Genomic DNA, 27,349 nt, shown 5'->3' with positions numbered 1-27,349 from the left:
TTATGTAAACTCTCGAAGGAAGGGGTTGAAGGAAAATGGTCCACTTGATATTGATGGTTCTACTGTTGATGTAGCTAACTAGCTACCTGCTCAGGTAGCTAACAAACTAAATGAATATTTTGCATCTACATTCACTCATGAGTAGTTATTCAGGGAGGGGAATGCAAGAGGCATTTTAAACTCTGGCAGTAAGCTAGATATTCTTGTAATAACTGAGAGTAAAGTGTAGGAGAAATTGCTGAAGATGAACATACAAAAGGCACCTAGGGTGGATGGAATCTATCCAGTTATATTAAAGGAGGCAGCAAAGGAAGTAAGCAAACAATTGGCCATAATTATGAGAGCTGTCTTGGATTGAGTGGAGGTATCCCATGGACAGGAGATGTGCAAATGTGACCCCCAATCCACAAAGGAAGATCAAAGGGAGACAGAGGAAATTACAGACTTGTTAGTTTCACTTCTGTACCAGGGAAATTAAGGAGGAACTGGTTAAAGAAGCACTGCAGGATCATCTAGATGAGACTTCAGTTTACAGCTCGGACACAGCATGGGTTTTTTAAGGGAAAGACTTGTCTGACCAAGTTGACTGGATACTATGGTGTGGTCTCAAATGAACTGGATGCAAAGATTAATTCTGATATCATATATTTGGATCTTAGAAAGGCTTTTTATACTGTTGTACAGGGAAGACTGCTGCACAAATTAGAGCAGTGTGGCATTGGAGGAAAATTGTTGTTATGGATAAAAGGATGGTTGAGTGGGAGAAGGCAGAGTGGTACTCAATGGACACAGCTCTTCGTGGACTAATATTATTAGTGGAGTCCCCTAGAGTTCAGTATTGTGTCCATTGTTGTTTTCTGTATTTATTAATGATATATCAGGCTTAATGTCGAAGTTTGCAGATGATACAAAGGTCTGGAGGGTTGTTAATGACACTAATTACAGAAAGCTTCTTCAACAGGATCTAGAAAAGTTCAGCAGGTAGGCTGAGCGGTAGCAACTGAAGTTTAACATTAACAAATGTAAAGTACTGCATATGGGAAGCAGTAACCCCAGAGTAATGTATCAACTGTATGGTACTACACAGATAGTGGCAGAGAGTGAAAAGGACCTGGGGGTAATTGTGCAGGCAGATATGAAATTTTCTGAGCAGTGCAGACGATCTGCAAGAGTAGCTCATGGTGTCTTGTCAATCATATACATGAATTTTTCTAGAAGGGATAAGGAGTTGATTATCCCCTTGTATAAGGCAATGGTCAGGCCACACCTTGAGTACTGTATACAGGTCTAGAAGCCTAATTTTAAAGAAGCCTAATTTTAAAGATGTAGCGCTGTTGGAACAAGTATAGAGAAGGGCAACAAGATTAGTGAATGGAACAAAGGGTTGCTCTTACAAAGAAATGCTTAAGTTTTGCAAATTACAGTGTCTGGAAACTAGGTATCTGAAAGGTGATCTGACTGAGGTGTATAAAGCCTTCAATGGTTTGAACATGCTCAATGCTGATGGGACTCTTCTTCTTGCTCAGAATAATCGCCAGAGAGGGCATAAATTCAAATTGAGGAAAGGCAGTTTTAGGATAGATGTGTGGAAATTTGCCTTTAGCCAGCAGGTGGTTGATTGCTGGAACAAACTTCCACCTGTTGTAGAAGTTGATAGCTTAAATATAAGGCAGAACTAGACAAACATTTGGAGCAAGTGGATGGGTGAAATGAGAAGAGTGTGTGTTTTTATTTTGCTGATGCTATATAAGCTTGCTTTCTTGCATCATGTGCCTTTGGCTAATACGGTTCTTTTGAATAATCATTGCTTATAACAATGAACAGCAAATTTTAGGTCTTATCTTGTTACGGGCATGAAAGTTAGTTCACTTTATAGATTTTGGGGTGCGAACCATGGAAACAGTGCTTAAAATTGTTGATTGGCCCTTGTTTTTGAAGAAAATTGTTTTTTATATTTATACAAGGTATTTTTTATTTATATGACAGTAAGATGTAGCTACGAACGTTCTTGAGTCAAACACGGGATCTTTTCGCGTGTATTCAGCTTTGGGAGCATCCCTTTTCATGAATCCAACAATAACAAGTACAGGTCACTGTTGAAAAAAAGCCGTGAATTAGGGTTGAATTTGAAAGGTCTGCAATTCTGCCCATACACAATAGGAGGGAGTATATGATGGGAGCCTTGTCGATCAATTCGGCCCTGGAAAGACTGTGCAAGGCTCAAGGGGTAGAATTTTTTTCAGCATGGTCTGTACTCGTCAACAGGAGATATTGCTTCTACAGGGATGGGATACACTTAAATAGAAAGGGTGCAAGAATATTTGCTGATTCTATCGAAGCAGTGTTAGGTGGGTCGGAAAACTGCTAGCATGGGGGGATACAAGGACTAATAGATTAACAGTAGCCACTGGCAGAGGTGAAAGTGATTCTTGCACTGCTTCTATTGGAATGAGCAGCAGCCTGGAAAACAAGATGCAGGGTATTTCAGAGACTGCTGGGAGTTATTGTGGTACAAGTAAACATTTGGGTTGTGTTAGGGTAGCTAAGAATAGGAACAGGTGCATGTATACTTGCGTATATATCAATGCTAGGAGTTTGGTAAATAAATTTGATGAATTTGAGGTATTGCTCAAAACATCAAAGGTAGATATTGTTGGGTTATCAGAGACGTGGTGTCACACAGATATAAGGAATGCAGAACTGGAATTTGGGGAGTACAATGTGCACAGAAAGGATAGACAGGATAGGAAGGGAGGTGGGGTTATGCTAGTAGTTAAGAAACACATAAAATCCAAGGAAGTGAAGCCAGTCAACATCGCTGGACAGTGCAGTGTCGAGTCAGTTTGGTGTGACATAAGCACTGGGAGATCAAAATTGAGAGTAGGAGTGTGTTAATGGCCTAATGACTCTGATGAGTATACAAAAGGCCCCTGTTATAACGCGGTTTGCTTTACGCTGATTCGCTATAACGCTGTTCTTATATTATAACCCCTATCTGATTATAACGCTGTCACAAATCACTATAACGCTCTTTTACAGATTGTATTTTTGGCATATTTAACGAAATCGTTTCATTTGATGGAGTTGATAGCTTGAAAATGAATAGGAAAACGGCATTAAAATTATTGAAGAGGGATATTATGTGTTATACTTCTCAACAAGTTTTAAACATAGATGAAGCAGGACTTTTGTGGAAACGAATGCCTAAAAGAAGTTTCATATTGAAAGAGGTAAAAAACATGCCAGGTTTCAAAGCGACGAAGGCTCGGTTGACTTTACTGTTGGGTGGTAACGCTGCGGGGGATTTAAAATTAATACCCCTTTTAGTTTATTTGAAAGAGGGCCAAAGTTCGACCCAAAATCGACACATTTTTCTTGATTAAATTCATCAATTAAATTAAATCAATTTAGATCAATTAAATTCATGATTTTAATTGGAATTAAGTTTAATTATGTTACGTAAGTAAAAAGTAAAAAAAAAAAGTAAAGTGCAGCCATTATCAACCCACTGCAGGATGGAAGCCTCCTCAACAATTCATGTTGAGGGAAATGGACCATAATCTGCCACGCTGGTCCAGTGCGGGTTGGCAGATCGACCGTATTCAGCAGTCAGGGGCTTGAACCCCGGTCTACTCAAAGAGCATGTGCTACTGCACTCCCGCTCGTGCCCACTCGGCTACGAAGGCCTTTAACCATATAATTATATACGTATGTAATGCAGAATATTTTATATGTACAAATATTTTAATATTAAATATTTTGACCGACATTTGTGCATCTTTTCACTACGTTTATTATTGATTAGGAAATATCCTATGGCACCGACCGCAACTCACAAATACATGTTACCTTATGGGAATGCGGCGCTCGCTTAGCGTGGATTCACTTAGCGCTCTGTTTTTATGGAATGAATTATCAGCGTTAAGCGGGGGTCACCTGTAATAAGAAACTGCACAGGGAAATAGAGTGGGCCAGTAAATCAGAGAGTAGTAGTAGTAGTAGTAGCATTTGATGCAAGAAAGCAAGTGTATGAGCTTATGCAGCATCAGCCAAAAAAAAAAAAAAAAAAAATCACACCATTCCCTCCAAATGCCTGTCCAGTTCCTCCTTAAATTTATTCAACCTATCAATTTCCACGACAGATGGAAGTTTGTTCCAGCAATTAACCACCCGCTGGCTAAAGGCAAATTTCCGCACATCTAATCTACATCTGTCTTTTCTTAATTTGAATTTATGCCCCCTTAGGTTCGTAATCTGAACAAGTGGAAGGATCCCATCAGAATTCAGCGTGCTCAACCCATTCAAGGCCTTATATACCTCAATCAGATCACCGCGCAGGTGCCTAGTCTCCAGCCACTGCAATTTGCAGAACTTAAGCCTCTCTTAGTAAGAGGATCCCTTCATTCCCCTCACCAATCTTGTTGCCCTTCTCTGTACACGGTCAAGCAAATCTACATCCTTCCTAAAATGAAGCCTCCAGACCTGTACGCAGTACTCAAGGCGTGGCCTGACCATTGCCTTATACAGAGGGATAATCACTTCCTTTTCCCTGCTAGCAAAATTCCTATATATCATTGACATAACCCCATGACCTGCCCTGGCAGCCTGTCTGCATTGCTCAGAAAACTTCATATCTGACTGCACAATTACTCCCAGGTCTTTTTCATTTTCTACCACCTTAAGTGTAGTACCACACAGTTGGTACGTTTCTCTGGGGTTACTTCTACCCATATGCAGTACTTTGCATTTGTCAAGGTTAAACTTCAGTTGCCACTTCTTAGCCCATTTGCCCAAATTATCTAGATCCTGTTGCAGTAGCACACTGCCATTACTGTCATTAACAACCCTGCCAACCTTTGTATCATCTGCAAACTTCGACATTAAGCCTGATATACCTTCAACAATATCATTGATAAATATACAAAACAACAGTGGACCTAACACCGAACCCTGTGGGACTCCACTAATAACATTAGTCCAAGAAGAGCAGCACCCATTGATTACCACCCTCTGTCTTCTCTCACTTCACCATCCTTTTATCCATTGTAACAACTTACCCTTAATATCATTCTGCTCCAATTTGTACAATAGTCTTCCATGCGCAACAGTGTCAAAAGCTTTCCTGAAATCGAAATATATGATATCAAAATTATTTTTTGCATCCAATTCCTTTGTAACCACATCATAATATCCTATCAAATTTGTCAGACGAGACTTTCCCTTAACAAACCCATGCTGTGTCTGAATGATTGCTGCAGTCTTGTCTAGATGATCCTGCAATGCATCTTTAACCAGTGACTCCATTATTTTACCCGGAACAGAAGTTAAACTAACTGGTCTGTAATTAGTTGTGTAACCCTTCAATCCCCCTTTGTGAATGGGGGATACATTTGCACATCTCCAGTCCGTGGGAACCTCCCCTGAGTCCAAGGACGCTCTCATAATTATGGCTAAGGGTTTGCTTAGTTGCTTTGCCGCCTCCTTTAATTGTACACATTGTACTTCTTGGGGAGTACAATGTGTACAGAAAGGATAGACAAGATAGAAAGGGAGGAGGTGTTATGCTCTTAATTAAGAAAAACATAAAATCAAAAGTGCATCCAGTTGATATAGATGAACAGTGGACTGTTGAGTCAGTTTGGTGTGACATAAGTACTGCGAAAGCAAAAATAAGAGTAGGAGTGTGTTATAGGCCTAATGACTCGAATGAGTACAATGAACAATTGTACAGAGAAATAGAGTGGGCTAGTAAATCGGAATGTCTTATAATGGGGGATTTTAACTTCCCAGATATTGACTGGAACTGGTGGGTTGGTCACTCACACACTAGTCAGACTTTTGTGGATTTATTGGATGATTGTTTCCTGCAGCAGCAGCATGTTCGAGAGGCAACCAGAGAAAGTAATACTCTTGATCTGGTTATCAGCAGTGATCATTCGTGTAATAAGAATTTGCAGATAAAGGAACCACTAGGTGGCAGTAATCACAGTGTACTGATGTGGGATTTACTTAAAGATTTAATTACCATCAGGGGTAAAGGAAAGGGTTTTTGCTTCTTTAAAGGTGAGTACAGTGGTCTCCGACAGTTTTTAAATTCTGTACAGTGGGATAAACTGACGATGTGAACAACTGTAAATTCTAAGTGGGAAGCATTCAAAGAATTAATCGTGGAAGCTACTAAAAGTTTCATACCTATAAGAAATACTGTTCAAGATTTAGGCCTAATGGTTATCTAATGAACTAATGAGACTTGTAATAGAGAAGGAAAATGCATGGGATGCATATAAATTATCAAGCGACTCAGAAGCCTATGGCAGATATAAGCTAGTCTGTAATCAGGTCACAAAGGAGGTTAGGCAGGCGAAGGCAGATTACGAGAAATCCTTGGCAAAAGATGCTAAGAAAAACAGCAAGGATTTCTTTACTTATATAAACTCTAAAAGGAAGGGGATGAATCTGATTGGTCCACTTGACATCGATGGTTCGACTGTTGATGATCCTGCTCAGATAGCAAACAAACTGAATGAGTATTTTGCATCTACATTCACACATGAGGAATTATTAAGGTTTGAAAATGACAGAAGGTTATCAAATTGCAGCAGGATACTTAATGATTTTGTAATAACTGAAAGCATTATAATGGGGGATTTTAATTTTCCAGATATTGACTGGAATTTGTGGGTTGGTCACTCACACACTAGCAAGGCTTTTGTGGATTTCCTGGATTATTGTTTTCTACATCAGCATGTTCGGGAGGCAACTAGAGGGAGTAATACTGTTGATCTGATTATCAGTAGTGATTCTTCATGCATGAAGAATCTGCAGATAAAGGAACCATAAGGTGGCAGTGATCACAGTGTGCTGAAGTGGGATTTACTCAAAGATAACTACCATCAGGGGTAAAGGGAAGGGTTTTTGCTTTTGTAAAGGCGACTACGATGGTCCGAGACAGTATTTAAATTCTATACAGTGGGATCAACTGATAATGTTACCAACAGCAAATTCAAAATGGGAAGCATTTAAAGAATTTATCTTGGAAGCTACTAGGCTTTACATACCAACTAAGAAATATTGTTCAAGGTTTAGGCCTAAATTGATGAACTAATGAGACATATGGCAGAGAAGAAACAAAATGCATGGGATACCCTATAAATTAATAGGTGACGTGGAAGCCTATGATAGATATAATCTGGTCTGTAACCAAGTCACAAAGGAGATTAGGCAGGCAAAGGCAGACTGAGAAATTCTTGGTGGTTCGACTGTTGATGATCCTGCTCAGGTGGCTAACAAACTAAATGAGTATTTTGCATCTACATTCACACATGAGGAGATATTTAGGAAGGGGAATGCCAGAGGTGAACTAAACTCTTGCAGTGAGCTAGATGATTTTGTAATAACTGAGAGGAAAGTGGAGGAGAAATTGTTGAGGATAAACATTAAAAAGGCACCCGAGGTGGATGGCATCTATCCAGTTATATTAAAGGAGCCAGCAAAGGAAGTAAGCAAACCCTTAGCCATAATTATAAGAGCTTCTTTGGACTCAGGGGGTACCCATAGACTGGAGCTGTGCAAATGTGACCCCAATTCACAAAGGAGGATCAAAGGCTGACACAAGTAATTATAGACCTGTGAGTTTAACTTCTGTTCCAGGAAAATTAATGGAGGCACTGGTTAAAGAAGCACTGCAGGATCATCTGGACAAGACTTCAGTTATAGCTTGGACACAGCATGGTTTTGTTAAGGGAAAGTCTTGCCTGACCAATTTGATTGGATACTATGATGCAGTCACAAAAGAACTGGATGCAGGGAATAACTTTGATATTATATATTTGGATCTTAGAAAGGCTTTTGATACTGTTGCACATGGAAGACTGCTGCACAAATTGGAGCAGTGTGGCATTTGGAGGCAAATTGCTGCTATGGATAAAGGGGTGGTTGGGTGGGAGAAGACAGAGAGTGGTAATCAATGGACACTGCTCGTCGTGGACTAATGTTATTAGTGGAGTCCCTCAGGACTCAGTGTTGGGTCCATTATCGTTTTCTGTATTCATAAATGATATTGATGATGGTATATCAAGCTTAATGTCGAAGTTTGCAGACGATACAAAGGTTGGCAGGGTTGTCAAGGACACTACTGACACTATGCTGCTGCAACAGGATCTGGAAAGGTTGAGCAGATGGGCTGAGAGGTGGCAAATGAAGTTTAACATTGACAAATGTAAAGTACTACACATGGGAAACAGCAACCCCAGAGCAACGTATCAACTCTGTGGTACTACACTGACAGTGGTAGAGAATGAAATAGACCTGCGGGTGGTTGTGCAGGCAGATATGAAGTTCTCTGAGCAGTGCAGACGGGCTGCAAGAGTAGCTCATGGTGTATTGTCAATGATATATAGGAATTTTTCTAGCAGGGATAAGGAGGTGATTATTCCCTTGTATAAGGCAATGGTCAGGCCACACCTAGAGTACTGTATACAGGTCTGGAGGCCTCGTTTCAAGAAGGATGTAGAGCTGCTGGAACGAGTACAGAGAAGGGCAACAAGATTAGTGAATGGAACAAAGGGGTGCTCTTACGAAGAAAGGCTTAAGTTTTGCAAATTACAGTGTCTGGAGACTAGGCACCAGCGAGGTGATCTGATAGAGGTGTATAAAGCATTGAATTGTTTGAGCATGCTCAATGCTGATGGCATTCTTCCTCTCGCTCAGAATAATCACCTGAGAGGGCATAAATTCAAATTGAGGAAAGACAGATGTAGGATAGACGTGTGGAAATTTGCCTTTAGCCAGCGAGTGGTTGGTTGGTGGAATAGACATCCATCACTTGTCGTGGAAGTTGATAGCCTAAATAAGTTTAAGGCTCAGCTGGACAGGTATTTTGAATGAACAGAGGGGTGAAGTGGAAGTGGTTTTTTTTTTTTTTTTTTTTTTTTGGCTGATGCTGCATAAGCTTGCTTTCTTGCATCAAATGCCTCTACTAATGCTAATGCTAAATGCCAGGCATAATGGTGTTTTATATTCATTTGCTTTCTCCATTAGCTGTGATATTACGTGAAGGTGATCCATAGTTGAGAATCCTGTCCTAAAGCCAGCTTGCTCTTTTGGTTGATTCTCATCAAGTATTCTTTCTAATCTGTTAGTAATGACCCTTGTGAACAACTTGTAGATGTGGGATAACAAGCTAATTGGTCTATAATTTCCAATTTCTGATTTATCTCCTTTCTTATGCAGCAAAACTATGATTGCATTATTCCACTGCTTAGGCGTCACACCTTTTCTAATGCACTTTGTGAAGAGCCTTGCCAGTTTTTGTGTTATGTCTCTTTCTCCCAATTTTAACAACTCTACAGTAACTTCATATTCCCCCGGGGCTTTCTGATTCTTCATTTTCTTCAATGCATGTTCTACCTCATCAGAAAGAATATCGGGTATGTCGTATGTGTTGCTACTTTGCAATCCATCTTCCCCACTGCTGACATCATTCCCTCGCTCCTTGTATAATTCTCTATAGTAGTCTTCTACTATTTGAATTATGCCTTCTCTGCTGTTTATAAGTACACCATCGCTATTCTTCAGTTTCAGTATCATTTGTCTTTCTGTATTACTGCTCATGGCTGCTGATTTAAATCCTTTGTTTTCCCTTAATGCTTTTTCTACTTTTCTTGTTTTAAATCTTCTTATGTCCTCTGTGAGTCTCTTTCTAATGGCTTTGCATAACTCAGTATACTCAATTTTCTCCCTGTCAGTGTTTTTGTTGCTCTTCATTTGTCGTCTTCGGTTCATCATGACAAGCGTTTCTTGACTAATTTTTTCTTCTTTGGATTTCTTTTTCCCTATAGGTTTCTTGGGCTTTATTACTTTCAGAAAGTTGTAATATTCCTCGTCGATATCTTGGTCCTGAGCAGTCTGCAGAAGCTCAAACTTGTTCTTAAGTTCCAGTACATACTGCTTTTTCTCCTCCTCTGTTATCTCAAAGACCTTTGTATTATTTACTCGAGTCAGTTTTTTCCTTTCCTTTATCTATATCAAGTGTACATCTTACCATTCTGTGATCACTTCCAACATTTACCTTATTCAGGATGGTAACATCATTCACAATATATCTTCTGTTAGTGAGGATGAAGTCGATTTCATTAGTTGTTAATCCATTTGGACAATTCCATGTCCACTTTCTGTTCACCCTTTTCTTGAAAAACGTGTTCATTACTGACAGTCCTTGAGATTCTGCAAATTCCATAAGTCTTTCATCTCTTTTATTTCTTTCACCCATTCCAAAATTTCCTATAGTTCCTCTTTCTGCACTGTTTTGCCTTTTTCCAATCTTAGCATTGAAGTCCCCCATAATGATAGTGTAGTGGGTTTTCTGCTCATCTAGAAGACTCTCAATTTCGGTGTACATTTCTTCAACCTCTTCATCATCATGGCTCGATGTTGGTGCATAAATCATTATATTCTTTAGCTTGTACCTCTTAGAAATCTTGAGTATTAGTCCTGACACCCTTGGTGATGTACTTTTGAATTCCAAAATGTTGTTTTTAAAATCTTTATGGACCAGAAACCCAACTCCACCTTCACTGTTTCCATTGGTGTAAAGCAGATTTCCACTTGATAAACTTATAAGTGATTCATTTCTTCTTCTTGTTTCAGCAAAACCGATGATATTCCAATTCACATTTTCTAATTCCTTTTCCAGCTCTAATATCCTGTCTTCACCGATGAATGATCTTACGTTATAACATGCCAAGTTCAGTTTCCGTGCATGGCAGCCTGGTCGTACTCAGAGATTCTTAGCACCCCCTGCTTCCACTCTGATCCTCTCGCTGCCGTAAGAGGGAGAGTGAAAGCTTCTGGGGACTGAGGGCCATTTGCTTTGTAGTGCTGTCATATGCTGGAGGGTTTGGGCTTTTCCTTTTCACACTGACCAGGCGTCTTGAAGAGAACCACTCTACACGTTCGTTGCCACCTAAGTGACGTAATAGAGCTTACCATCGAGAAGGTGTGCATGAGTGGATTTTAGGGAGGCAGGCCAACCGGATATTGGATCCATCAGTGTTTTAGGCTGAGTGTCTGATAACACACAGGATACCTGTTCCCCTCTAAGCCCCTGACAGTGGTAGAGAATGAAAAGGATCTGGGGGTAATTGTGAAGGCAGACACGAAGTTTTCTGAGCAGTGCAGACAGGCTGCAAGAGTAGCTCATGGTGTCTTGTCAATGATATACAGGAATTTTTCTAGCAGGGATAAGGAGGTGATTATTCCCTTGTATAAGGCAATGGTCAGGCCATACCTTGAGTACTGTATACAGGTCTGGAGGCCTTGTTTCAAGAAGGATGTAGAGCTGTTGGAACAAGTACAGAGAAGGGCAACAAGATTAATGAATGGAACAAAGGGTTGCTCTTACAAAGAAAGAGCTTAAGTTTGGTAAAATTTGGCTCCATAATATTGATAATGTAACAGATTACATCACATCACATCTTCTAAAAGTGGCCAAGGACACAATACCATTATCAAATCCCCCTGGTCGCAAGCATTATAATTACTGGTGGAATGACGAATGCACAAAAGCAAAAATCAAAGCCTTGAATTTATTTCGGCAATGTCCAACCACACCCAATCTCATTAATTATAAGAAGCTAAGAGCAAATGCACAATTTGTACAAAGGCAAGCCAAGAAAGAATCCTGGCTCCGTTTTGCATCGACCTTTAACAGAAACACTGATCCAAAAACTATATGGAAAAAAATTATACAGTTATCTGGTAAGTTTCCTACTATACCTTCTCCAATCCTCTCCTGGAAAGGGCAAGACCTATCCAGTCCCTTAGATATTGCTAATGCTTTGGGCAATATTTGCTGAAAATAATTTGCTGAAATCTCAGCAGCATCAGCCTATTCTACATCATTCAAACGAATTAAAAACACCAAAGAAAAGCATGCTATTAACTTTCAAACTGCCCGCCTTCTTTCATATAACAAACCTCTGCAATACTCTGAACTTTTGCATGCTATTAGAACAGCCCACAATGGTGCTGCAGGGCCAGATGGGATTTATTATGTCATGCTACAACATCTTGATGACAAAGCTATGCACTTGCTGCTGGTTTTTTACAATCATATATTTTCAGAAAATGTTTTTCCAGCTTCCTGGCATCACTCTACTGTTTTGGTATTTCTAAAGCCTGGGAAAGATCCAACCAACCCCCATAGCTATAGACCAATATCTCTCTCAAACTGACTCAGAAAAATCCTAGAAAAGATTGTCCACAGACTCGTCTGGATCATTGAGTCAGAACATCTAATGAGCAATAGTCAATATGGCTTTCGTAAAAATAGGTCGTGCTTAGATCTTATGGTCAAGGCTGAATTCGCCATTCGAAATGCCTTTATTAAATGTGAACATCTTGTAATGGTTTCAATAGACATAGAGAAGGCTTTTGATACCACCTGGTGGCATGGCATACTTAGTGATCTTTACTCCCTTGGTCTGCGGGGCAACCTTCCTACATACTAGATCGTTTCAAGTTCGGTACCAACATGCCCTCTCCAACGTTCATGCAGGAAGGTGTTCCACAAGGATCAGTACTGAGTGCCACTCTGTTTGCTCTTAGAATAGAATCTATTACAAGACAGCTTCCAAATACAGTCGAGACTTATCTTTATGCAGATGACCTTTCCATTTCCTGCCATTCCCAAAATATGAGGTCTATTGAACGGCAGCTTCAGATATCACTTAATAAAATATAACAGTGGGCTAGCCTCAATGGCTGTCGGCTCTCTCGCAGCAGAAAACAGTTGCTATCCATTTTTGTAGGCAGCGCAAACTTCATCCGCATCCCGAACTTCAAATTTCTAATGTCTCCATCCCAGTCACTAATAATATCAGATTTCTAGGATTAATCCTTGACAAAAAGTTAAATTTTATAGACCATATTAAAAATGTACGTACTTCCTCTCTAAAAAAGTTAAAACATACTCAAAGCTCTTATCCGCCCAAACATGGGGTGCAGATCGTACTTCTCTGCTTCGGCTAAAAAGGTCATTAATCAGATCCTGCCTTGATTATGGAGTTCCCATCTATGATTCTGCCAGAATGAGCGCATTACGCTGGCTTGATCCCATTCAACACAGTGCTTTGAGGATTGCACTTGGTGCTTTTAGAACGTCGCCCACACAGTCTCTATATATTGTTGCTCACGAGCCCCCACTATCGTTACGTAGAAAAACACTGTTACTAAAGTATGCTGTTAAGATACAAAGTTGTGCCTCACATCCCATTCAGTCATACTTGTTCAATCCACCATAAGAAAACCTCTTCACAAATAAACCTAGCATAGTAAAGCCAGCTGGTCTTCGCCTCCTTTAACTGATGGAAGTTTGGAATCTTTCCGTTCATTTCGTACAACAGGTAGCAACCTGCTATCAACCACCATGGGCTTCTCTTCCTCTTGTGACTTGTGACACTTATCTTTGCCAATGGGGGAAGGGCATTTTACAAGCATCTAATATCATACAACTTCATGCAGTTCACACTCAAAGATATAGTGATTTTTCCCCAATTTATACAGATGGCTCTAAATCTAATTCAAACATTGGAGCAGCTGCAGTATTTCCGAATACCGCTATTTCAGTTTGGTGTGACATTAAGCACTGGGAGATCAAAATTGCATAGGAGTGTGTTATAGGCCTAATGACTCTCATGAGGATAATAAAAAATTGTACAGGGAAATAGTGGACCAGTAAATCAGTGTCTTATAATGGGGGATTTTAATTTCCCCGATATTGACTGGAATTTGTGGGTTGGACACTCACACACTAGCAAGGCTTTTGTGGATTTATTGGATGATTGTTTTCTAAATCAGCATGTTCGGGAAGCAACTAGAGGGAGTAATACTCTTGATCTGATTATCAGTAGTGATTCTTCATGTATTAAGAATCTGCAGATAAAGGAACCACTAGGTGGCAGTGATCACAGTGTGCTGAAGTGGGATTTACTCAAAGAGGTAACTACCATCAGGGGTAAAGGGAAGGGTTTTTGCTTTCGTAGAGGCGACTACAGTGGTCTGACAGAGTATTTAAATTCTATATGGTGGGACCAACTGATGACGTTACCAACAGCAAATTCAAAATGGGAAGCATTCAAAGAATTGATCTTGGAAGTTACTAGGCTTTACATACCAACTAAGAAATATTGATCAAGGTTTAGGCCTAAATGGATGTCAGATGAACTAATTAGACATGTGGCAGAGAATAAAAATGCATGGGATACATACAGGGTGTCTCAAAAATATTGGTACAAACGTTTAGGGGAGGTAGGTAACATCTAAAGGAATGTGAATCGCATAGGAACCCATAACTGGAAACGTCACCATAGGTCGGTACACGGCGCTGTTCATCAGTTCGGGAGAGGAAAAATTTCTAGTTTACTCATTCAAGCAGTAGTCGCCGCACGAAGAGCATGCATCGATATACGAACTGTGAGCTGGCAGACATGCACCTAGTGTATGGATTAGCAGAGGGCCCACACGGTGTGCACGCCCCCATGCTGCACAACATTGCTTCGCAATAAATGTGTGGGCAGGTATGGTCGTTGACTGCTTAGTCAGCCCATACCTGTTACCATCCCGCATGAACTCTGCTAAATATCGAATCTTTCTTGAACAAATTCTACCAGGGTTACTTGATGATGTTCCAGCAAATGTGAGACACAACATTTGGTTTCAACATGACGGGGCACCAGCCCATTATGGAAGGTGTGTTCGTGACCATTTGAACAGACGTTTTGGGCGTCGATGGATTGGCCGTGGTGGACCCGTTGCCTGGCCCCCATGCTCACCTGATTTATCGAGCCTTGATTTCTTTCTGTGGGGGCCCTCAAATCTATCGTGTATGAATTGCCTGTGGAGACGGAAATGGATTTTGTGGCGAGACTCGTCTGCTGCTGCTACTGTCAAAGAAACTCCAGGTGTGTTCGACCATGTCCGCCAATCCATGCTGTGTCGGTGCCACACATGCATCGCGTCATGGATGACATGGAGGCCTATGATAGATATAAGCTGGTCTGTAACCAAGTCACAAAGGAGATTAGGCAGGCAAAGGATTATGAGAAATCTTTAGCAAAGGATGCAAAGAAAAACAGCAAAGAGTTCTTTACCTATGTAAACTCTAGAAGGAAATGGATGATTCAGATTGGTCCATTGGGTATTAATGGTTCAACTGTTGATGATCCTGCTCAGGTGGCTAACAAACTAAATGAGTATTTTGCATCTACATTCACACATGAGGAGTTATTCAGTGAGGAGAAATTGTTGAAGATAAACATAAAAAAGGCACCCAGGGTGGATGGGATCTATCCAGTTATATTAAAGGAGGCAGCAAAGGGAGTAAGCAAACCCTTAGCCATAATTATGAGAGCTTCCTTGGACTCAGGGGAGTTACCCATGGACTGGAGCAAATGTGACCCCAATGTGCAAATGTGACCCCAATTCACAAAGGAGGATCAAAGGGCAACAAGTAATTATAGACCTGTTATTTTAACTTCTGTTCAGGCTGAGCATTGTGATCAATGGTTATTCTTCAAATCTGGCTAACATAAGAAGTGAGGTTCCCAAGAATTGTTATTGGGACCACAATTGTCTTTGATATTAATAAATTACATAAATGAAGGATGCAGTGCATGTCAAAATTTGCAGATAATATCAAGATTGCTAGAACGATTAATGATTAGTGCCAAGCTAATTCAGAATGACTCAGGCAGACTTCAAGGATGGTCAGAAAAGTGGCAATATCGTTTAAGGTAGCAAAATGCAAGGTCTTAAACTTTAGGTACAGTAACTTCTCAAAATAATTTACACAATTGGTGGGATTGAAAAAAGGATAATAAAAGTAGAAAGGGATTTAGAAGTTATAATATGGCCAGACACACAGCTCTCTGAATTATGTAGATAGGAAGCTAGGAAGGCCCCTTGTGGTCATATCAATGATTCATCGGAATTTATTTGTATAGATAGGGAGGCCATAATCACACTATATAAGCAAATGTAAAACTAGACTTGGAATACTGCACTTTTTTTTTGTTCTCCCATTATCCCATTTGAGTCAGTTGCGTCAGTATATCAAGCTTAATGTCAAAGTTTGCAGATGATACAAAGGTCGGGAGGGTTGTTAATAACAGTAATGACAGTATGCTGCTGCTGTAGCAACAAGATCTGGAAAAGTTGGGCAGATGGGCTGAGAAGTGGCAACTGAAGTTTAACATTGACAAATGGAAAGTACTGCATATGGGTAGCAGTAATCCCAGAAAAATGTACCAACTGGGTGGTGTTACACTCAGGGTAGTGGAGAATGAAAGACCTAGGGCTAATAGTGCAGTCAGATAAGAAGTTTTCTGAGCAGTGCAGACAGGCTACCAGAGTAGGTCATGGGATCTTGTCAATGATATACATGAAATTTGCGAGCAGGGATAAGGAGGTGATTATCCCCTTGTATAAGGCAATGGTCAGGCCACACCTTGAGTACTGCATACAGGTCTGGAAGCCTCATTTTAAAAGGATATAGAATTGTTAGAACGAGTACACAGAAGGGCAACAAGGCTGTTGAGGGGTACAAAGGGGTGCCTTGAGGAGAAAGGCCTAAGTTCTGCAAATTGCAGCATTATAGAGACTAGCCACCTGCAAGGCAATCTGATTGAGGTATATAGGGCCTTGAATGGATTGAACAGGCTGAATGCTGATGGGATTCTTCCTCTTGCTCAGATTACAAACCTGATGGGGCATAAACTGAAATTGAGGAAAGAGAATTGTCGAATAGATGTGCGGAAATTTTCCTTTAGCCAGTGGGTAGTTGATTGCTGGAACAGACTATTATCTGTCGTGAAAGTCGCTAGCTTAAATAAATTCAAGGCAAAACTAGATGAACATTATTTGGCATGAATGGATGGGTGAAATGGGAAGGGGTTTTTTTTTTTTTTTTGGCTGATGCTGTATAAGCTTGATTTCTTGCATCATATGCCTCTACTAATGCTAACGTATGCTTTTCTAACATCTAAATACACAATACTGAAATAATTTGTTTCCTACATCGAGCTCACAAATGACATCAAAATTGCCAATCATATTAGTTAAACATGACTTCACCCTAAAAAAATTTATGTACCTATTGGCTTGAAAGTTTTTATAATAAACAAACTTCTGCAATTTCCACATTATTAATTTCATACTGCTCAGTCTAAAGGATGCCAAAATAGAACAATTAATAAATTTTAGGCAGAAGAAAATTACTGACAAAGATAAAGAAACTACAAAAATTATTGGCAACTTTCCTGCTACGTGCTCGGAAAACATAAAATGTATGGACTTAATCAGTCCGTTAACAACATTTTTCAAATCTATGCACTTATTAACGGGAGAGCAAGTGCACTTGGTCAGCAGAGTTCTGACAGCCAAAATAACAAAATGCAAATGAACAGCACAAGCATTTGTTCAGCAGCAGCACAAATTTCTACAAAACAACACGGAGCAACTGAACACAAAACAACTGAAGTCATTTGGAATCTCACATATTGGTGAGCAGTCCTGAAATGAGTATGTATACTGTAATATCAACAAAAAACAAACTTTACTAGGTGGTAGACGACTCTCATCAACAGGTGCAATACTACCACTTTGGTTAATGGAGGCTTCAGGTGGTGGAACCCATGTTTAGTCTCCAGAGCACAGCTCTGAGAAGCCCACCCATCATGCAGTATGCTTGATGTCTTTTGAGGTAATTATGGACATCATGGAAAGATCCAGTCTTCCTTACATTTTGAGGGTACAGCTCTAAAACAGTGTTCGCAGGCCAGCTGCTAGATAGTCTGCCGGACTGAACTTATTGGTAACTCTCCAGGAGGATTCCAGCTCAGCAACTGTATAATCTCTCTGCCTCTACGGTGCAAGATAGTGACTGGAGTGAGTCCGAGTAGTGTGTATGTAGGGAGTATTTTCGAGGCCATGTCGAGGGTATATTTTTACCATGTGCGCCATATCCAAAAATTCCATTACTTTATACAGCATGTCCTTGGCACCTTTTCTTACTCTGTTTTTCTATTAGTGTGAATTTTCAAACTAATAGAAAAAAACTTATCTGTGCAAACATCTAAATCTCCCAAAAACTTCCTCATTAATTTCACAAATATCGTGGACTCAGTTCTATTCTCAATGATTGATGTCCATTTCCATTTATAGTCTGCCAAACCCAGTGTATTTTTTTAACAGAGTTCCAGTTATTGGTTGATTCAACCATTGCTGAATTTAGTTGTCCAAATAATTCACTATATGATTCCTTTCATTTCAAAGGTGGCACCTGTGCATATGTCCATTCTGATATTCCCTGTCACAGATTAGTCATTTGGAATCTCCTCTTTTCGATCTTCTCTGGCTTAAAATCTCTCTCTACCACATTCTGTCATATTCATGTTTCCTTTATTGTTCTCCCAACTCCATTAATCACTTGGAACTCTTTGAAACTTTACTTTCTCCAGTCTAACTTTCCTAACAGTGAGTTAATTTTCCTTGGTGATTTTAATGTTCACAACCCCTGCTGGCTTCCATTTTCTAGTCACATGGACCCAGTGGTTGAGATGCTGAGGCTTTTGCAATTACCAATGACCCTGCACAGATTGTTAATTTACCTACCAGAATACTAGACAATCCTCACCACACAGCCAACGTACTTGTTCTATTTCTCATAAACAACCCTTCTAAGTACACAGTTGATGTGAGTGGTTCTCTAGGCACCTGATCACAACTTGGTGATGGTCTCTTCTTCAATGGAGCCTTTTTCTCGTGGCTATTCTAAACCTCATGTTGTTTGGCAACATAAGAATGCAAAATGGGATAATAGTAATAGTAGTAGCAGTGGCATTTGATGCAAGAAAGCAAGTGTATGAGCTTATGCAGCATCAGCCAAAAAAAAAAAAAAAAATCACACCATTCCCTCCAAATGCCTGTCCAGTTCCTCCTTAAATTTATTCAACCAATCAACTTCCACAACGACAGATGGAAGTTTGTTCCAGCAATTAACCACCCGCTGGCTAAAGGCAAATTCACGCACGTCTAATCTACATCTGTCTTTTCTTAATTTGAATTTATGCCCCCTTAGGTTCGTAATCTGAACAAGTGGAAGGATCCCATCAGAATTCAGCGTGCACAACCCATTCAAGGGTTGAGCACGAAGAAAAAGAAATCTGCAAGATTTCTTTTCTTCTTTTCCTTGCTTGGATTATTATTATTATTATTAGCATATGGTTGCAAGAAAAGCCTGAGGCTTATGCTGCACCAGCCAAAAAAAAAAATTCCCGAGTTACCCTGTGAGTGAGTGAGTGAGTGAATGAGTGAGAGAGAGAGAGAGAGAGAGAGAGAGTGTCAAAGTAGAAGGGAATCACCAAGAAAGAGAAGAATGATGATATCCAGCTCAGGACCCTGGCTGGGTGTGCCAGGCCCACACTCGCCAGATGTGAGCTCCTGGGGTGAATACTATTTAAAATCTTCTGATGTCAATTTTTGTTGAGATCGTATCAATGAAATTATTCTTGTGGGGATGGAATCCTTTATTCACACTCCACCTTAAAATCTTGTCCTTTATCTAAACTTTGGTTTTCAAATAAATGTGCTAAAGTTGTTCAAGAGAAGAATGTTGCAATATCAGAATTGGCTTGTTTCCAGCATCCAATACTAACACTTAGGTCTCTTATGGGGGGGGGGGGTATTTTCAGTAGATGATCACACATTGGCAGGCTCCATAAATATCCAACATAGTGTTACTGCTACAATTCAGTACTAATTCGCTGGTAACATTAGGTGTTGCAAATGCTACAGGACAGTGATTTTGTGGAAACAAGGATAGTGGGAGTATCTACCATATCAATTTCAGAAGCAGCAACTATTTGAGTTCTAAATGTGGGCATCTTCTTGACGTTTAGTGAAGGTTGCCTCTCACCCTGCAACAAAGATTGCATTTTCCCCTGCCTGCTCTCTACACACTGAACAACATATAGATAGTGGTTGTCTTCCATTAGTTTTCTACTTATGTGGTAAACTCATTCATTGAAAATTTTAACCTTTTCCATTTATTTCTATACACACTTTAAAATCGGCTGACAGACCATCAAATGATTGTGACAGCCTTGTGAATGACTTGGATTTTGGTGGTTTTTCATTGTTGTCACCTTTATTGGTGACATTTTTTTTTTTTTTTTTTTTTTTTGTTGTTAGTTGTTGGCGCATCGGCTTCTGTGGCCATAATGCACCTCCCAACGTTTTTGCATTTTCTATTCTGATCCAAGCGCGAGGCAGGATTCGAACCCATGACCTTTGGGTTGCCAGGCAGGCACTTTACCCAACCGGCTAGCCCGGTCAGCCATTGGTGACACTAAATTCCACCAACGAGTTATACATTTGGTGGAGTTGAACTAAACCAGTATTGGAGGAAAGGGACTTGGATGTTACGATACAGTCACACGAAGTCTTGAAGCATTAGCATTAGTAGAGGCAATTGATGCAAGAAAGCAAGCTTATGCAGCATCAGCCAAAAAAAAAAAAAAAAAAACCCTTCCACTTCACCCCTCCGTTCGTTCGAAATACCTGTCCAGCTGAGCCTTAAATTTATTTAGGCTATCAACTTCCACAACAAGGGATGGAAGTCTGTTCCACCAACCAACTACCCGCTGGCTAAAGGCAAATTTCCGCAGATCTATCCTACATTTGTCTTTCCTCAATTTGAATTTATGCCCTCTCAGGTGTTCTGAGCAAGAGGCAGTATCCCATCAGCATTGAGCGTGCTCAAACCATTCAACCATGCATTGTAGACAGGTTGCAAGGAAGGCCCATAGTGTCCTATTGATGATTTATCGAACATTTGCTAGTAGAGATAAGGACGTCATAATTCCATTATATAAGGCTATTGTTAGACCACACTTGGAATACTGTGTTCAAGCATAGAGACCACACCTAAAGAAAGAGTGAGCTTCTTGAAAGGGTCCAAAAATGGGTAAATTGCCTGGTACGATCAGCAAAAGGGCATCCATATGAGGAAAGACTGAATATGTGGGTTGCAGAGCTTGGAAACTAGGCACCTCAGAGGAGGCTTGATTGAGGTGTTTTAGGCTCTGAGAGGCATAAGTAAAATGAATGAGGATGAAAATTTCATGGTTATAAATGATTCTTAGAACTAGGGACCATAAATTCAAGTTACAGGGGGGAGTTGTTTAGACAGGATTGCAGGAAGTTTTATTTTAGCCAGTGAGTTATAAATTACTGGAATAGTTACCTATGTGGGTGGTAGAGGCTGACAGTTTGGGGAAATTCAAAGGTCAGTTGGAATAGTTACCTACAGGAGGAGGGAAACTCATAGGTTTTCTATTTCCTTTTATTAATTATTTTCAAAAATTTTCTTCTTATTATTAATCTTTTGGCTAGTGCATCATAAGCCAGAAGCTTCCTTGCACCACGTGGCCATTGCATACTAATCAGAGTCTTTTCTCGTAGGATCGTCCTTTTGCCGATCTCACCGTTTGATTTTCCCGTCTTTGGACCCTTTCATGAAGCTCAATGTCTTTTTTCAGATAAGGTCACCATAACTGAACGCATTTTTCTTCTTTGAAAAAAAAAAAAAAAAAAAAATTCGGGCTCGACGGGTCGGGTCAGGCAGGGTAAATATAAAAAATTTAGGCCCATGCAGACCTGTAACATCCAGCTAATAAGTAACTGTATCAAAATAGCCTACTAAGTCAGTTAAGCATGATTTTCCCTTAACCAAAAAGTAGTGTCCATCAGAATGCCACATCTATCTAAATGTTCCTGGATTGCACTCTTAATCATTGCCTCTAAGATTTTTATACCACTAAAGTCAGACTAACCAGTCTGCAATATCCAATTTCACTCTTAGAACTGCCTTTATGTATTAGTGATACATTTGCACTTCTCCAATACAAAGGAATCTCCCCCAAGTCCAAAGATTCCCCCATAATTAACTTAAAGGGTTCAATACACTCGATGGTGGTATCCCTCAAAACTACTGGGTATATGCCATCAATTCCAGGAGCCTTACTTGCCTTTATGCTCAAAAGCTTTTCTAATAAACAATCAGCTGTAATTATGAAATCACAAATTTTTTTTTGGCTCAGCCACACTCGCGCAGCCTGTTCTCAGCACGAATGGCCTTTCATCGGTAAAGACTGATACAAAGTACCTATTCAATTCATCTGCTATATTGGCTGGTTATCATGTCCCCATTCTTTGTTTTCTTAGCCATTGCTTTTTCATACAAAATGTTGGCCTCCCTAATCTTATTTCTGGTAATATTAAAAATCAACTTGTAACTTTTTTTTTTTTTTGGCTGGTGCAGCATAAGCCATAGGCTTTCTTGCACCGTGCGGCCATTACTAATACTATTCTGTTGTAGGCTTCAGTACTTTTCATCACTCTGTAACTATCTCATTCTATCTTTTTCTGCTCTATTTGACAGGCCAGCTGTGCAGTGATCCATTTTAGCATCCTACTCCGGCAATACTTTCTTAATAGTATGCATGTGTTTATGGCTTCTGTGATTTTTGCTTTAAAAATATTCCATAATTCAAATGTATTTGCCCTTCCATTGCAATCCTCTCAAAGAATAGATGCCTTATAGTGCCTTAAGCTGTCAAAGTCTCCTCCTCTTCTGAAGTTAAAACCTGTGCCTTTCACTACTGCAACATCTTCCAACTGATGATTGCACGATCACTTCCTGTCAACGGTTCCTCTACTTGAAGTCTTGTGATGTCATCTGATTCATGAGGTCAAGAATATTCTCACCCCTAGTGACTAGATAACTGCAGTTCAAGCTATGACTAACTGTATTTGTCCTCTGTGCATTTTTATGAAGTGCAGATTTATATTTCAATTGCAGGTGATGGACAGATGAAATGGGAAGTGTTTTTTTTTTTTTTTTTGTTTTTTTTTGCCTATGCTGTGTAAGCTTGCTTTCTTGCAGCATTGGCATTACTGATGCTAATTACTGTAAATAATAGTAGTGGCAAATGAGGCAAGAAAGCAAGTTTATATATCATCAGCCAAAAAAAAAAAAAAAAAAACACACTTCACCCATCCTTACCCACCAAGAATTTTTATATTATTATTACTAGACATATAGTGCAAGGAAGCCTGCGTCTTATGCTACATCAGCCAAAAAAAAATTCCCGAGTTACCCTTTGAGAAAGAGAGAGAGTCAAAAGTAGAAGGGAATGACCAAGAAAGAGAAGAATGATGATATCGAGCTGAGGACCCTGGGTGTGCTTAGCCCATATTCACCAGATGTGAACCGTTGGAGTTAAATATATCATTTACAAAACCCCATAACCTTTCCTGGCAGCATCAGCACTGCTCGGAGAATTTCAGATCTGACGGCACAATTACCCCCAGGTCTTTTTCATTTTCTGCTAGACTGAGTGTAGTTCCACACTCAGTCTAGCAGTAAATTAATAAGCAAGTCAGTAAATTATCTCACTATATATATATATATAGCATATATAAATAACACTATACATACCAGTATTATCACAAATCTTACTATATGAAGACAAAAAAACCTCAAGCGCTTATCAAAGAATATAGTATAGCATTAAAAATTATGAAAATTACCCGTCTGGAAATAGCACGAACAAGCATTCACTTTCAAATTAGGATGTATGACGTGCTTCTCAATATGACATAAGCTACAGAAACGAAAACAATACAAAGACCGGACACATTTTTCAACAATAAAATAAACGCATATAAATAAAATTCCTGAAATCCCTACTAGCAACATTTCACTTACTGAGTTCTACTAGCTCCGTAAAAGTCTGACGTTCTCTATTATTCCTTTCCTGTAATTGAATTAAATATTGCTGCCTCCAATGTACACTCAATGACTGATGGTCGGCCATTCCTGCACATGGTTGCACCTGTAGCGACATCTACTGACAGCGGAATTCCCTTATTTCATAATTTTTTAGTAAATTGTTATACAATGGAATTGGTTTTACAATAGGTAAAAAAAAAAAAACGTTTTTTGCTGATTCCTCGATTGTAAAGCGTGGTTTATCACTGCATCGTACTCTGAACTGCATGGCTGTTGCGAATTTGTCTCAAAACCGCGTGACTGTTGTAAATCTGCAACACTCTCCACAATCTCCACTCAGGGAGGTGGAGAATAAAAAATAGCTGGGATAACCTAAGGGGCTGGTGAGTATGGGCTTGGCACACCAGGGTCCAGACCTGGATATCTTCATTCTTCTCTTTTTTGTTGATTCCTTTCTATTTTGTCTTATAATGGGGGATTTTAACTCTCTAGATATTGATTGGAACTTGTAGTTGGTCACTCGCACACTAGCAAGACTTTTGTGGATTTATTGGATGACTATTTTCTACAGCAACATGTTCGAGAGACAACCAGAGGGAGTATTACTCTTGACCTGATTAGCAACAGTGATTATTCATGCCTTAAGAATTTGCAGATAAAGGAACCACTGGGTGAGAGTGATCACAATGTACTGCTGTGGGAACTACTTAAGGATGTAACTACCATCAAGGCTAAAGGAAAGGGCTTTTGCTTTCGTAAAGGTGACTACAGGGGTTTCAGACAGTTTTAACATTCTGTACAGTGGGATAAACTGATGATGTTACCAACCTTGAATTCTAAATGAGAAGCCTTCAGGGACTTAATTTTGGAGGCTACTAGGCTTTTCATTCCAACTAAAAATACTGTTCAAGTTTAGGCCTAAATAGAAGTCAGATGAATTAAAGAGGCTTGTGGCAGAGAAAAAAAAATGTATGGAATGCATATTCCATACATTTATCAGGTGACACAGAAGCCTATGGCAGATATAGTCAGTAATCAAGTCACAAAGAAGGTTAAGCAGACGAAGGCCGATTACGAGATATCCCTGGCAAAGGATGCAAAGAAAAACAGCAAAGAGTTCTTTACTTGTGTCAAACTAGAAGAAAACGGATGAATCAGATTGAACCACTTAATAGATGGGTTGACTATTGATGATCATGCTCAGGCGACTGATAAACTGAATGAGTATTTTCCTTCTGCATTCACACATGAGGAGTTATTCAATAGGGGAAGTGCCAGATGTTTATAAAACTCTAACAGGGAGCAAAGTGATTTTGTAATAACTGAGAGCAAAGTAGAGGAGCAATTATTGAAGTTAAACATAAAAAAGGCACCAGGGGTGCACGGGATCTATCCAGTTATATTAAAGGAAGCAGCAAAGAAAGTAACCAAACCCTTCGCCATAATTATGAGAGAATCCTTGGACACCGGGGCAGTCCCCATGGACTAGAAATGTGAAACTGCATCACCAAATTCACAAAGGTGGTTCAAAAGGTGACACGGGTAACTATAGACCTGTTAGTTTAACTTTGGTTCCGGGGAAAATACACGTGTTGGAATGCCTGGTTAAAGAAGCATTGCAGGATCATCAAGACAAGACTGCAGTAATAGTTAGGACACAGCATGGGTTTGTTAAAGGGAGGTCTTGTCTAACCAATTTTATTGGATACTATGATGTGGTCAAAAAGGAACTGAATGCCAAAAATAATTTTGATATCATATACTTGGATTTGAGGAAACGTTTGATACTCTTGCACAGGGAAGATTGCTGTACAAATTGGAGAGATATGGCATAAAGGGTAAGTTGCTACAATGGATGAAGGGATGGTTGAGTGGGATATGACAGAGAGTGGTAATCAATGGACACTGCTCTTGGTGGACAAATGTTATTAGTTGAGTTAACCAGGGTTCGGTGTTGAGCCCATTGTTGTTTTGTATATTTATCAATGATGTTGATGAAGGTATAACAGATTTAATGTCCAGGTTTGCAGATGATACAAGGTTTGGCAGGGTTTTGAACGACAGTAAAGAAAGTATGCTACTCCAACTGGATTGAGATAAGTTGGGAAAATGGGCTGAGAAGTGGCAACTGAAGTTTAACATTGACAAATGCAAAGTACTGCATATGGGTAGCAATAATCGAAGAGAAACGTACCAACTGTGTGGTACTACACTCAGGGAAGTGGAAAGTGAAAAAGAACTGGGGGTAATTGTGCACTCAAATATGAAGCTTGCTGAGCAGTGCACAGGAGCTACCAGGGTAGGTCATGCAGTCTTATCAATGATATATAGGAATTTTGCTAGCAGGGACAAGAAGGTGATAATCCCGTTGCACAAGGCAATGGTCAGGCCGCACCTAGAGTATTGTGTACAGGTCTGGAGACCTCATTTTAGGAAGGATGTAAAGGTGCTAGAACGAGTATAAAGAAGGGCAAGAAAATTGGTCAGGGAACCGAAGGGGTGCTCTTACGAAGAAATGCTTAAATTCTGCAATTTGCAGCGCCTGGATAGTAGGCACCTACGAGGTGATCTGATTGAGGTGTATAAGGCCTTGAATAGGTTGAGCAAGCTGAATGCTGACGGGATTGTTCCTCTTGCTCAGACTAAGAACCTGAGGGGGCATAGTATCAAATTGAGGAAAGACAGTTTTAGAATAAATGTGCGGAAATTTGCCTTTAGCCAGCGGGTAGTTGATTGGTGGAACAGACTTCCATCTTTTGTTGTGGAAGTTGATAGCCTAAATATATTTAAGGCTGAGCTGGATAGGTATTTGGAACGAATGTAAGGGTGAAATGGGATGGGGTTTTTTTTTTCTCTTTTGGGTTAATGCTGCATAAGCTTGCTTTCTTGCATCGTATACCTCTACGAATGCTAATGGTAATTCTAATCTCTCTCTCTCTCTCTCTCTCTCTCTCTCTCTCCTCTCTCTCATCTCTCTCTCTCTCTCTCTCTCTCTCAGGGTAACTTGGAATTTTTTTTTTTTTTGGCTGGTGCAGAATAAGCCTCAGGCTTCCTTGCACTATACGGCTAATAATAATAATAATAATAATAATAATAATTGTGCTCTCAGATATGTAATTCTCTGAGCAGTGCAGACGGGGAGCCAGAGCAGGGCATGGAGTTTTGTCAATGATATACATGAATTTTGCTAGTAGAGACAAGGAGGTGATTAAAAATTTGATAAGGCAATGGTGAGGCCACACCTTTAGTACTACATATAGGTCTGGAGGCCTCATTTTAGGAAGGATGTATGATTCTAGAATTAGTACGGAGAAGGGCAACTAAATTGGGGAGGGGAACAAAGCGGTGTTCTTACTAAGAAAGGCTTAAATCCTGCAAATTGCAGCATCTGGAGAATAGGCACCTACGAGGTGATCTGATTGAAGTGCACAAAGGCCTTCAAAGGTTTGAGTAGGGTTAATGCTGATGAGATACTTCCGCTTGCTCAGATTAACAACC

At 39.9% G+C, this 27,349-nt stretch overlaps 1 protein-coding gene across 1 annotated transcript in view; it reads right to left on the bottom strand.

Moving 5' to 3' along the window:
• Atg16 (Autophagy-related 16) overlaps window positions 1-23,945 on the bottom strand; it is a 274,434-nt gene extending 250,489 nt beyond the window's left edge. Inside the window, exon 1 of the mRNA XM_090386604.1 lies at window positions 23,828-23,945. Coding sequence (XP_090242730.1) covers window positions 23,828-23,936 — 109 coding nt within the window. The 5' untranslated portion in view covers window positions 23,937-23,945. The remainder of the gene's footprint in view (window positions 1-23,827) is intronic.
• Between the last annotated feature and the right edge of the window lie 3,404 nt (window positions 23,946-27,349).

Source organism: Mastigoproctus giganteus, chromosome 1 (genome assembly GCF_048544385.1).
Source record: "Mastigoproctus giganteus isolate SK-2022 chromosome 1, ASM4854438v1, whole genome shotgun sequence".
In the NCBI taxonomy this organism is placed as follows: Eukaryota; Metazoa; Arthropoda; class Arachnida; order Uropygi; family Thelyphonidae; genus Mastigoproctus; species Mastigoproctus giganteus.
Note: the sequence above shows the minus strand (reverse complement) of the source record. Positions and strands in the feature narration are given on the sequence as shown.